The 13,299-nt window shown below is 42.8% G+C and overlaps 1 protein-coding gene across 1 annotated transcript; it reads left to right on the plus strand.

The window, feature by feature from the left end:
• The first annotated feature begins 6,152 nt into the window (after positions 1–6,152).
• Positions 6,153–12,431, plus strand: LOC139415395 (potassium intermediate/small conductance calcium-activated channel, subfamily N, member 1b). Its single transcript, XM_071163512.1, has 8 exons — positions 6,153–7,787; positions 7,894–7,989; positions 8,102–8,520; positions 9,046–9,187; positions 10,325–10,435; positions 11,741–11,868; positions 11,994–12,063; positions 12,150–12,431. The coding sequence occupies exons 1-8, from the start codon at positions 6,153–6,155 to the stop codon at positions 12,429–12,431; spliced, it is 2,883 nt and encodes a 960-aa protein (XP_071019613.1).
• The last annotated feature ends 868 nt before the right edge of the window (positions 12,432–13,299 follow it).

Below are 13,299 nucleotides of genomic sequence, written 5' to 3' on the forward strand. Positions count from 1 at the left end.
AGAGGAATGTAGTCAGATATGCTGATTGTCTTGCTCGAGCTGTGTATTGCAACTGGTTCACTGATGCTCACAGGCAATGTGTATTTGAAGAGATTTCTGAATGTTCTTCACCCAGCATACACCCCTCCAACCAGACATGCTTTATCTCCTCATTTGATGGATACAGATTTCAAGTGAAGGTCAAGCAAATCAGAGATAGCAGACTATTGCAATCATCTGATGGGTGGTCGAATGTTCGTGGGCAAGGGATAATTAACTACATCTCTACCCTTCAACCAGTATTCCACAAGAGCACAGACACAAGGGACAACAGACGCACCTGTCTCTACATTGCAGATGAGCTGAAGGCAGTCATCAATGACCTTGAACCACAGAAGGTATTTGCACAGGTGACAGACAATGCTGTGAACATGAAGGCTGCTTGGTCTAAAGTGGAGGTGTCCTACCCTCACATCACACCCATTGGCTGTGCTGCTGATAGGTGTGGCATATCAAGAAGATGATTAACAGTGCAGGTATGGCACAACACAATTCCACAGATGTATCAAGTTTTGAGGGAGTGTGCAATTGGCATGCTAACTGCAGGAATGTCCACCAGAGCTGTTGCAACAGAGTTGAATATTAATTTCTTTACCCTAAGCCGCCTCCAATGTAATTTTAGATAATTTGGCAGTACAACCACAGACTGTAACCACACCAGCCCAGGACCTCCACATCTGGCCTCTTCACCTGCAGGATCTTCTTAGACAAGACACCCGGACAGCCAATGAAACTGAGGATTAGTTCTGTCTGTAATATAGCCATTTAGTCAGAAAAAAATTATTCTGATTGGCTGGGTCTGGCTCCCCAGTGCCTATGCCCTCCCAGGCCCACCCATGGCTGCGCCCCTTCCCAGTCATGTGAAATCCATAGATTAGAGCCTAATTAATTTATTTCAATTGACTGATTTCCTTATATGAACTGTAACTCAGTGAAATTGTTGTATGTTGTTTTTATATTTTTATTCAGCATAGTTAATGAATTGCTATCTAGAAGACATCAATGTTATAAATCTAATGTTGTATCGGCTGTTCGCGCTGTGGCGGATGAATCAGAATTAGTTGGGTAACATAGATAATTAAGATGTTTTAGTTGCATAATATGCTTATGTGAGAAACTTGTCATTAGAATGCATCCCTTTGGACTCTAGTGTTGGCAGTTGCACTTTTCCCTCAGCTAGGGCTCAGTCACTTGGGGCCCAGAGAGGGGAGAGGTCAGAATGGAACATTGTCTTCATATGTGAATGTGTCTTTACCTATTCTTAAACCATGTGAAGGAATGGCGTGATTAATGGGAAACCAATTACTTGTCTCCACAATGTCTGTGCGCAAGTCACTCCCCTCAGTGAGCTTGTCCAGGAGTGGGGTCAAGAGGGGGTTTACTTGAGATGGGAGTATCTAGAGTTGACAATTGATATATGCCATTGGATGAGTTGCTGTTTTTGTACTATGAAGTACCAGGAACGAGATTAGAACCTCCTCTTAGGGACCAAACTGAACGATAATTTATAGCGAATGCTATCTGGCTATGGGATACTCCTCTCTCAAGTAAAAGGCCTTCTTTGTGAACAGTTCCTAAATATCTGTGGTTTGTCATGTCAAAGGGGGGTGGATCTTTGCTAAAAAAAAAGATCTCAGTAGCCATTGTGTTGACACTCAACGATTCATTAGAAATGGCGAATTGCTGAAAGTCAAGTGCTAATGCAAAGCTCTTATTATTAAAGATGTAGTTTAAGTATAACTCTGACTGGTGTGTGTGAAGTTTGTCTCTCTCCTCATTTGGTAATACAGAAAATTAGCCACCACAGCGTTTACAGATCATTACAGTATTGTTGTAGCCATGCCTTTTACTCTGCTACAATACTGTTATACATGCCAATACCATACAGGTGTCAGAAAATACTGTTACTGTAGAATATAATAGTCATAACCCTCTGATCCAAATAATTATGCATAGGTAGTGTTCCTTCTTAGTTTCAATGAACGTTGTAACTGAGGCTGACCAATACATTTGCTGTGAAATCAACTGCCTTTTGATATTAATTTGTGTCACAATATTACAATTCACTTGGAACACAATAGACATTGAGCTTTGATGAAGCTTGGCAATTATTTATTTGGCTTATGACAGTGTCCTGTGCTGCCTTTCTCTATAACGTTTTTTTTGTTTACAGCACAGCCACATTCAAATGGTAGCCTGCTGACCAAACACACCACAGTCTTTGTAACGTTGCCTGCCATGAGTTTGAAAGTGTGTGACCACAACGTATTACTTAAAGGAAATGTTTGTAGCTCCATCTCACTGGCTTCTTGAAAGTAGAATTTATTATGATTGTTTAATTATAATAGTGAACATGATTGTTCATTCAAATGTCATAACTCCAAGCATTATTTTGAACCTCTTCTGATTGGCGAGAGACTATCACTGGTATCCTTTGTGTTAAAGCCCTCAACTCCATAGCTACATTAAGCATAATATATCACTTATATTAAGCCTATATGTTTAATAATGTATACATTAGTCAATGACTGCATTAAGCAGTGTACATGTTATCAAATGCTTTATTATACTGAACAAAAATCTAAATGCAATTTCAACGATTTTACTGAGTTACAGTCTATATAAGGAAATCAGTAAATAAAAAATAAAACATTTATTAGGCCCTAATCTATGGATTTCACATGACTGGGCAGGGGCGCAGCCATGGGTGGGCCTAGCTCCCAAGTGGGTGGGCCTATGCCCTCCCTGGCCCACACATGGACCAGTCATATGGAGGTCCGAGGCTGTGGTGTGGTTTACACTTCTTCTGCGTTTGTGAGGCCTTTCGGACGCACTGCCAAATTCTCTAAAATGACGTTGGAGGCAGCTTATGGTTGAGAAATGAACATTTAATTCTCTGGCAACAGCTTTGGTGGACATTCCTGCAATCAGCATGCCAATTGCACGCTCCCTCAAAACTTGACACATCTGTGGCATTGTGTTGTGTGTCAAAAATGCACATTTTAGTGTGACCTTTTATTGTCCCCAGCACAAGGTGCACCTGTGTAATGATCATGCTGTTTAATCAACTTCTTGATATGTCACACCTGTCATGTGGATGGATTCTCTTGGCAAATGCTCACTAAGATGGATGTAAACAAATGTGTGCACAAAATTTGAGAGAAGCTTTTTGTGTGTATGGAACATTTCTGGGATCTTTTATTTCAGCTCATGAAACATGGGACCTACACTTTACATGTTGCATTTCTATTTTTGTTCAGTATAGATCAGATGTTTAATGATGACTTGCTGTGGCAAAAGCCAATTTCACTTTTAGACATTAGTCTGATGCAAGAGCCTTCATTTATCACAGCTGTATATGTGAACGACACATAAGGAAGTAATAGCTGTGTGTAGGCTATTCTTACATTAAACAATGTCAGGTAGAGAGAGCTGGGTAAGAGAACCCCCCCCCCTTAAAAAAAAAATATATATATTTATTTAACCTTTACTTAACTAGGCAAGTCAGTTAATAACAAATTCTTATTAACAATGACAGCCTACCCCGACCAAACCCTCCCCTAACCTGGACGACGCTGGGCCAATTGTGCGCCGCCCTATGGGACTCCCGATCACGGCCGGTTGTGATATAGCCCAGAATCTAACCAGGGTCTGTATATAGCCCAGAATCGAATGCAGTGCCTTAGTCTGCTGCGCCACTCGGGAGCTCGATGTGGCCCAACCTAACCGTAAATTATTACGTTGGATTGGAGCAGATAGCTTGGATTATTATTATAAACATACAATCTTCACTGTTTATGATTCAATAATTAATGTTAAACTGTGTTTCTGGAGGATTTTAGATTTATTATAATGTTCTGGTGGTCTCATTCGTGTGCAGATAAGACACTTTGACCCCATTTCAATTTGTCAAGAACAAGATCCTAACCCTGAGTCCTTTTTTCCCAATGCGCTTTGAGAAAGAGAAAGAATGTGAGGAATCAAGGAAAGATGAATAAGAAAAAGGCTTTGTATGGTCTGTCCTTGAGGGAGGAGATAAGAGGCTCTGTGTTGGCCTTTGAACTACAAAGCATCAATAACAAGTTTCTCTGACCGCTAATTGACAACTCTGCTTTGAAGAACCAACAGTTTTTTTTTTAGCTATTTATGGGTCTGCTTTGAGTCCATGTATGTGTGATCTGTGATGTGGTCCTTAATGCTTACATCCGATGTCACAACCTTTTCTGTATCCTGTTGCTTTGTCCCCCATTCTATTTGCATGCCAGGCCTTTAATAAGCCCAGCAGCTGCCCTTTCTTCAGTTTGAATCCTAATGATCACTTTCAAAGGAAAGCGGCCCCATCTCAAGTGTAGGAAGAGCCTGTCTGGCTCCCACTTCAGATGCCTTTCCAGCGGTGCCCTTCCCCGGCACTGGCCAAGATCACCTCCAAGTTGTGTCTGGATTTCTACACGGACAGGGAGAGAAATGTATCTGAAGGAATAAGGTAAGAGTCTCCAGGCTAAGGGGTATGACTACTGGTCTGGTCAGTTGTATAATGCTTTGGGTCGATAGAGCAGAGAAAATGACAATAATACATGCAATAGTTTTTATTTTTCCTAAAGGGACAAACGATTGGGTAAAAAAAAAAATTGAGCTAGGAAAGAGAGGGTCGATAGCAGTTCAGTTTAAAGGCAATAACTTAAAATGCATTTAACCAGTTCCTTGTAGAGTTTCTTGAATATTGTGTAGTTGCTTGATAAATTAGACTAGGTTTCTTGTCCTGAAATGCTTTCAAAGGTTATCAGTTATATGTTAAGGGCAAGTATTTGTGGTGCAGTTGTTAAAAGAATGGAAAACTCAGTAAGTCAGGAGACGGAAATCATTATGAATCATGAATAATCTGTGATATTGATTCTAATAATTTTCTTAAATAAATTGTACTGTGGATGTTTTAGCACAGTTGGCAAATACACAAGGCTACATAACGACAAAAAAGATTTGAGTACAAACAAAAACAAAAAGCAATGTAAAAATGTCTAAATAGTGTATTCAACAATGATGTGCCAGTAATTGTTGACAATAGTTTTATTTTATTCAAGCCTGCCCTACATCCTTTCAGTAGCAATGGTGATATCCCTGTTGGAGGAGGATTCATGTCAGAGGGGCTCTCATCTGGTTTTGACAGGGGCTCTCCAGTCTCACAAAATGTCTCTGTTAGAAGTCCTATGTTTGCTTTAGATCTTTGTTAGCTTTTGCCCTCAACTGTAGTGCACACTGCTTTAATTCACTTAAAAAGGCTTTAGAAATGTGTCTTTATGATCAGATATGGCACTTTACAACTTTGAAGGAGTTGAGTCAATGTCTTTGTATTGTATTTGTTCATGTTTTCTCTGCTTTCTTGCAGATTATTCTTGTGTTAACGCAACACCCTTTTAGCTGGACGACTGTAATACACCATGCATTGGCAAGTGCACATGGTTACACTAATATATGAGGTTGCTTTGGGAAACATTTTTATTCGAATCTGGATTCCTTCCTAGCAAACTCTTTGTAGTTCATCAATGTAAACAGTGTTAAAAGTGACAAGATTTACCCAACTGCCTTTCCAGCATCACAGTATTGAAAAACCTGGACAAAATCACCTGATTATTAATACATTCTTAGTTAACTAACAAAAACAAAAAGTTTAATAAAAAGACAATTAAAAACAACTAAATATGAATCAAATTTTCAAAATGTACAAGAGCCATTAAGTTAATCTTCCAGCGGCTCTGGGGCATCATCCAACTGGGTGCTACACATTAGTAGTGTAGAGGAGTAGTTAGCCAGCTAGCTATGGAGTCCATAATGAGAGGCTGAGGACAATGAGGTGTGCTAAAGGTTCCGCACCTGTCTCTGACTGACTCTGATATGACCACTGACCTCCCTCGCTGTAACCAAGACGCTCCCCCCTCCCACCACCACTTTGATCGTTCTACTTCCGTTCTTGCCTCAACTCCCTGACTTTTACATTTTCTTGAATCACATTTTATTAAATGAAATGTGGTTACTTGTATGTATTACTGCAATTTAGCTTTTAGCTGCCATAGTACACATGAAATTAAATAAACCATCATCATCATCATACATTAATTATGAGGCTGGTTCTAGTCAAACCCACCAATGCAACACTTCGGCTTGATTCAACAGGAGACTCTTGCAATGACCAAGACCCCGATCACAGTAACTCAAGAGGGCAGTCCCTACCAGACAAAGCCCCTGATGTCATGCAGGATTGCTACTCTGAAACTGCCCTCCACCACCAAACGTTAGTACCAGAGCAGAGCACTAACAGCATGTCCCCTTCCACTTCTCTGCCACTGGCTACTCTGAATGGAGTCGCTCCACCAAGGAAATCTCCACCATTAAAAATTACACTTTCCCATCTGAGCAATCAAGACCTCCTATGCTTTTGTAGCCAGGTGGGTGGTACTCTTGAACTGCAGCGCGGAAGCCCACTCATGGCCGAGTGGCATGGGACCACGGTGGAACGTCCTAATGACGACTGTGGCTCTGTTTGCTATTCTCCTAGTACAAAACACGGTTCAGGGGTGGCAGGTTTCCAGCCACGATCAAAGCAGGGCTTCCTGAAGGACTGCCTCTCCACATTTTCTAAGGGAACTCCTCCTTCTCTGCAGTATACCCACTCCTATCCTCAGAACACCCTGGCCTCATCGTCATCCCAGTTTTTCACGCAGAAACCAAATCAATCAGATCCCTCAACAGAGACCATTGATCACCAGCAGGATAATTTAAAATCTCGATGCAGAGGAAAATACTGGCTGAAGGAGTATAGTCAATGGCAGCAGACCCATCATCATTTCAAGCTTAAAGAGCATAACCTACCACCAGTATTGACTTCTGAAAAACCAGAACCTTCGCTCAATATACCTATGAAAGGCAATGAGTCAAGTGAAGTTAGGCAGCTCTTGGTTTTGTCACAACCTCAGGACCAGCAGCAACCTCCCATAGAAACGCAACACCAATGGATGTTAAGGAATGGTTTACCTAGCTGCTGTGCGAATGAGGGTGGAGTACATTGTGGGAGCCAACAACCTTCCTTACACCAGCATCTACATCAAGACCCTGAATGTCAGCATTGTTGTGACCATTTTAGCACCCTAAAATGCCATCAGTCTTCTCTTTACCCATCCAGCAGCCCACGAGTGAATAATTCAGCCGCGGCTACTAGCAACAAAAGCAGTGTTCACTCCTCTTCCAGTTGCCATCGGTGGCCTGAGAACCATAGTCTAGTGGGGAAAAGGCAACGACAAAGAGAGCAGAAGGTACATCCTCATACCAAAACGGTTGGCCATGTTGGATCGATGCCTTCCCTGTCCAAGAGCAGTGGCCCACTCCTTCCCGACACAGTTGTGACCAACGTTAAATACAGTGGGGATGTTGGAAGACCCCCGAGCAGCCTTGGAGCTTCGCCACCAAACCTTTCAGAGCTGGACTCAGAGAGACAAGAGCCCCTTCAGACTCTCCAAAGGTCTGTCTTGGAGGAGGTGTTCTCAAAAGGCTTCAGCGAGAACAACAGTAAGGCCAACAGTGAAGGAGGAAGCGACACGCCACAGAAGAAGACCAAGGACATTGGCTATAGATTGAGCCAGCGTAAGGCACTCTTTGGAAAGCGCAAACAGTTGAGCGACTATGCCTTGATCTTTGGGATGCTTGGGATCGTCATCATGGTGATGGAGACGGAATTGTCCTGGGGGGTTTACACGAAGGTAAGAAATGTCTCTATTGTAATGGATTGACCTCAAATAATGTAAGCTAGCATTGGTAAGACAAGACTGATTCAAAATACATCTTAATTGTCTGTCTTCTCTGCAGGAATCCTCATACTCATTCTCTCTGAAATGCCTTATCAGCCTTTCAACTGCTATATTGCTCGGACTAATCGTGATGTACCATGCACGGGAAATACAGGTGATATGCATCCCCATCTCGACAATAATGTTATAGTTTTCCCCCTTGCTCTTATTTCCCCATTGAATAAATCCCCTTGTTTGCCCTACTCTCCTTACACCTACACACACAGCTCTTCATGGTGGATAATGCAGCTGATGACTGGAGGATTGCCATGACTTATGAGCGGATCTTCCTAGTTCTGCTGGAGCTGCTGGTCTGTGCCATCCACCCCATCCCGGGCCAGTATGTCTTCACCTGGACGGCCCGGCTGGCCTTCACCTACATGCCCTCAGTAACTGATGCCGACGTGGACATCGTCCTCTCCATCCCCATGTTCCTCAGGCTCTACCTGATCAGTCGCGTCATGCTGCTGCACAGCAAGCTCTTCACAGACGCCTCGTCGCGCAGCATCGGCGCAATCAACAAGATCAACTTCAACACGCGCTTCGTCATGAAGACTCTCATGACCATCTGCCCCGGCACCGTGCTGCTGGTCTTCAGTGTCTCCTGTTGGATCATCGCCTCATGGACAGTGCGCATCTGTGAGAGGTACAGGCCCCGCCCCCAACACAGTAGGCTGTTCCACCAGCACTGTATCATTCGTACCCAGTATATTTCACACTGAAAAATATCCGTATTTGAGATCATGAGAGATTACAGCCTCAAGTTTGATTATGGCTCTACTTTGCCTTTCTGCTTGATATAGTTCCTACATTTCTTTATGTTTAATTATATAAGATGTTAATACACTTTAGGAAAAACCCACTGAGCACAGACATCAATTCAATGTCTAGTTTGGATTGACATTTGGTTGTTATCAATTAACCAGGAATTTATCATGAAATCAACAACAAGAAAAACGTCACACTGTCATTGGATTTCGGTTAAAGTTGGGTGGAAAAAAGACAAAATTCTGCAAGTCCAATCAGTTTTCCACGTTGATTTTACGTCATCACACAGAGGTTATTTTTTTTGGGGGGGGGGGGGGGTGGAAGCAACATTGATTCAACCAGTTTTTGCCCAGTGGGTAGATAGATGTGTTTATTACAACAGGTATATTTCTTGTTCCTCCAGATATCATGACACACAGGAAGTGACCAGTAACTTCCTTGGGGCCATGTGGCTCATCTCTGTCACCTTTCTCTCCATTGGTTATGGAGACATGGTCCCTCACACTTACTGTGGAAAGGGTGTCTGTCTGCTGACTGGAATCATGGTATGTTTCCAACACATTCCCCATTGACAAGTGCCAAAAGAGATCTTTGACATTCATGATGAGGTAGCTCTAGGGCATGGTTATTTTATTTATATTTTTATTGTTGGACAAAAGACTAAAAACACCATAAAATTAGCTTCAATTGACTTTCATTTTGGAAGTCTGTTCCAAAGTAATGTCATATACACGTGTTTAGCTCCAGTAGTGCAGTAATATCTAAAAATACACACAATCTAAAGTAAAGGAATGAAATTACGAATATATCAATATTTGAACGAGCAATGTCAGAGCGGCATAGACTAAGATACAGTAGAGTAGGATAGGATACAGTATACATATGAGATGAGTAATGCAAAATATGTAAACATTATTGTGTGGCGATTGGCGAGTGTTCCATTATTACAGTGGTCAGTGATTTCAAGTCTATGTATATAGGCAAGCAGTCTCTAATGTGCTAGTGATGGCAATTTAACAGTCTGAGATTGAAAAACAGCTTCTGTCTCTCGGTCCCAGCTTTGATGCACCTGTACTGACCTCACCTACTGGATGATAGCGGGGTGATCAGTCAGTGGCTTGAGTGGTTGTTGTCCTTGATGATCTTTTTGGCCTTCCTGTGACATCGGGTGCTATAGGTGTCCTGGAAGGCAGGTAGCTTGCCCCCGGGGATGCGTTGGGGAGACCGCATCACCCTCTGGAGAGCCCTGCGGTTGCGGGTGGTGCAGTTGGCCTACCACTCGGTACTGCAGCCCGACAGGATGCTCTCAATTGTGCATCTGTAAATGTTTGTGAGGGTTTTAGGTGCCACAAAAATGTATTCAGCCTCCTGAGGTTGAAGAGCGGCTGTTGCACCTTCTTCACCACACTGTCTGTGTGGGTGGACCATTTCAGTTTGTCAGTGTTGTGGAAGCTTTCCACCTTCTCCACCGCTGTCCCATCAATATGGATAGCGGGGGTGCTCCATCTGCTATTTCCTGAAGTCCACGATCAGCTCCTTAGTTTTGTTGACTATTCTGTCAGACCCATGGTATATGGTCTGATATACCATGGCTGTCAGCTAATCTGCTTTTAGTTTATGATATTGAATAAATCATATATAACGACTCTTGAAAGTATTAGTGCCTGTGTCTTTCTCTCCAGGGGGCCGGCTGCACTGCCATGGTGGTTGCTGTAGTTGCGAGGAGGTCAGAGTTGACCAGAGCTGAAAAGCACGTTCACAACTTCATGATGGACTCTCAGCTATACAAACGAGTAAGTGGACATTAGAGGTCTTCATGGCTATAAAAAGTTGTGCCTGACCTGAACCCGTGGATTATTTCATTTGAGTAATTTTAACCCCTTTTTCTCCCCAATTTCATGATATCCAATTGCGATCTGGTCTCATCGCTGCAACTCCTCAATGGGCTCGGTAGAGTCATGCGTCCCCCAAAACATGACCGACCAAGCCACGCTTCTTAACACCCGCTCGCTTAACCCAGAAGCACCAATGTGTTGGAGGAAACACTGTTCAACTGATGACAGAAGTCAGATTGCAGGCTCCCGGCCCACCACAAGAAGTCGCTAGAAAACGATGAGTAAAGCCCCCCCGGCCAAACCCTCCCTTAACGACGCTGGGCCAATTGTGCCTCGCCCTATCGGTCTCCCAGTCATGGCCGGTTGTGACACAGCCTGGGATCGAATTCCAGGCTGTAGTGACGCGGCAACACTGCGATGCAGTGCCTTAGACCACTGCGCCACTCAGGATGCGGACCTGTGGATTTACTACCCAAACCTGATAATATTTTTTTTTAAATAAATAGACATTATAAAAAAAGATAATGCCCCCAATCAGCAACCCAATAAGCAACCCAATAAGCAAAATGTTGTTGAAAAGGTGTATTTGTCTAATGTTCATTTTCAGTTCTAAGGGCAAGTTTAAAGGCCCAGTGCAGTCAACAATGTGATTTTCCTGTGTTTTATATATAGTTTCACACTATGATGTTGAAATAATACTGGGAAATTGTGAAAATGATAATGCCCTTTTAGTATAAGAGCTGTTTGAAAAGAAGGCCTGAAATTTCAGTCTGTTTTGAATGAAGTTTTGGCCTACATATATAATAATAATCATTCTATTAAATGTAAGTTACTATCCAATTAGTAGAAGACTTTCGAAGTAGTTCATTTTCTTCTTCTACTACTTCTATGAGTTGGCAAACAAACTGAAAGGGTGCACACTGCCACCTGGAGTGTGTTGTTTGAACAGGTATAAAGCCAAGGTTGGTGATTTACTTCCACCTGCAGTTACGGAATGTTTCCTCACAAGTATAATTAATTGTCTGATCTCTCCCGGTGACCTGGATGGACTTATTTAGTCATCCATTAACCCATAGGAAGCCCCACTCAGTTGCCTACTTCAAAATGGTGAAAGTCCTCAATGGCCATGCTAACAGGCTTTTGGGAATTAGTGTCTATCTATCTCTATGGACAAGACAGACTCCACTGCTAGGGCAGTCCATTATGACAGTCTGCCATGTCAGCCAGTCTGTCATGTCTCTGTTTTCTGGAATGTTCCCAAAGGTAAAAAACACAGCTGCCAATGTACTCAGGGAGACATGGCTGATCTACAAACACATGAAATTAGTCAAGAAGATCGATCACGCCAGGGTACGCAAACATCAGCGGAAATTCCTGCAAGCCATTCACCAGTAAGTAGTGTGCCTTTTCAAACCGTTGTTAAATAAAGATTTGTTTATTTGTGTGTATGTTACACTGCCTAAGTTAACCCTTCCCTTTTCCCTCCATAACTCTCTCCCTCTCCCACGTCATCTAGATTGCGCAGAGTCAAAATGGAACAGAGGAAACTCATCGACCAGGCTAATACACTTGTGGATCTAGCCAAGGTGACTAAGCACCTTCATCATCTCTAATTGATATATTTTTTTCTAAACACTGATTATGAAAGTTTGACACCGTTTTTGCTCCACAGACTCAGAACATGATGCATGATCTGGTGTCTGATCTGCAGCGGCGCAGCAAGGAGCTGGATAGGAGGATCGGTAGTCTGGACGACAAACTGGACTCCATCCTAGTCAGTCTGCAGACCCTACCCAGCCTAGTCTCCCAGGCCGTCACACAGCAGCACAGGGACTTTCTGGATGGCTTGGCCCCCCGTGTTCAGACAGCCTCGAAGGGCTCCGAGGACAATTGGGTTCCCGCCAGGCGCAAACGTTCCCCCTACACTGCACCACAGACCATATCTTACAGCTGACAGCCTGCCAGTGCCATCTCCACTGTTGTGACCTCAAATTATGTATTTATTTAATATTGTATTTGATACTAGCCAGGGACATTCTAGCCTCTGTATGAATTTGAGAGTGGTTCGATCTCTCCAGCACCAACCCGCAGCTGTTTACCAAAACAAGTAACAGGGTGGCCGATTTGAAGGTTTTCAGAATCCCAAATTCCTGCCTGTGTACCTGGGTCATTCTTGAATTGCGGTGGAATTTGGGTATGGCATTTTGGAAAACAATTGACTTAATTTTTGCTTATTTTTTATTTAATTTGGGTGTTATATCTTTTGTAACACCAATGACACCAAATGATCAATGGAATTCATGTCATACTAAAGTGTGATTAGCTAATAACTGTCTTTAACCCCCTAAAGTCAAATTAGTATAGTAAAAACATCCTAATAAAAAATCTGTCCAATGTTTTTGCATTGGATGCGGCTCAATCCACCGCATCCGCCTATGTGGCAATTCCGCATCTGCGGTGAAAGGTGACAGAGCTAGGGAGGTGTTTGTCAGACCATGAGACGTCCCAAAAATTGGTCTTCTCACAAAATCGGTGTTCTCCGTTTTGCTCTACAAGCGTCTTGGGACTTGTCTGAAGTCGATATACAGCCGATCTGCCAACGTCTGTCTGTAGCGTCCAAACAGTTTGGGCTACACACTAATATGACTCCTCTGTGGAAACGAACACGTTTTGCTCTAGGACACCCACAGGCCTCACAAGACTTGTCTGAAGATCCCCCGGTACCAGTTGAAATAATGAATGGAAGTACAGTTTTTACACACCTACTCATTCAGGGGTTTTTCTTTATTTTTACTATTTCTACAATGTAGAATAATAGTGAA

Source organism: Oncorhynchus clarkii, chromosome 1 (genome assembly GCF_045791955.1).
Source record: "Oncorhynchus clarkii lewisi isolate Uvic-CL-2024 chromosome 1, UVic_Ocla_1.0, whole genome shotgun sequence".
NCBI lineage: Eukaryota > Metazoa > Chordata > Actinopteri > Salmoniformes > Salmonidae > Oncorhynchus > Oncorhynchus clarkii.

Coding starts and splice junctions, on each gene's coding strand:
- LOC139415395 (XM_071163512.1), top strand. CDS start 6,153: ATGAGGCTGGTTCTAGTCAAACCCACCAATGCAACACTTCGGCTTGAT. Junction 7,788..7,893: donor CCTGGGGGGTTTACACGAAG/GTAAGAAATGTC, acceptor TCTTCTCTGCAG/GAATCCTCATACTCATTCTC. Junction 7,990..8,101: donor ACCATGCACGGGAAATACAG/GTGATATGCATC, acceptor CTACACACACAG/CTCTTCATGGTGGATAATGC.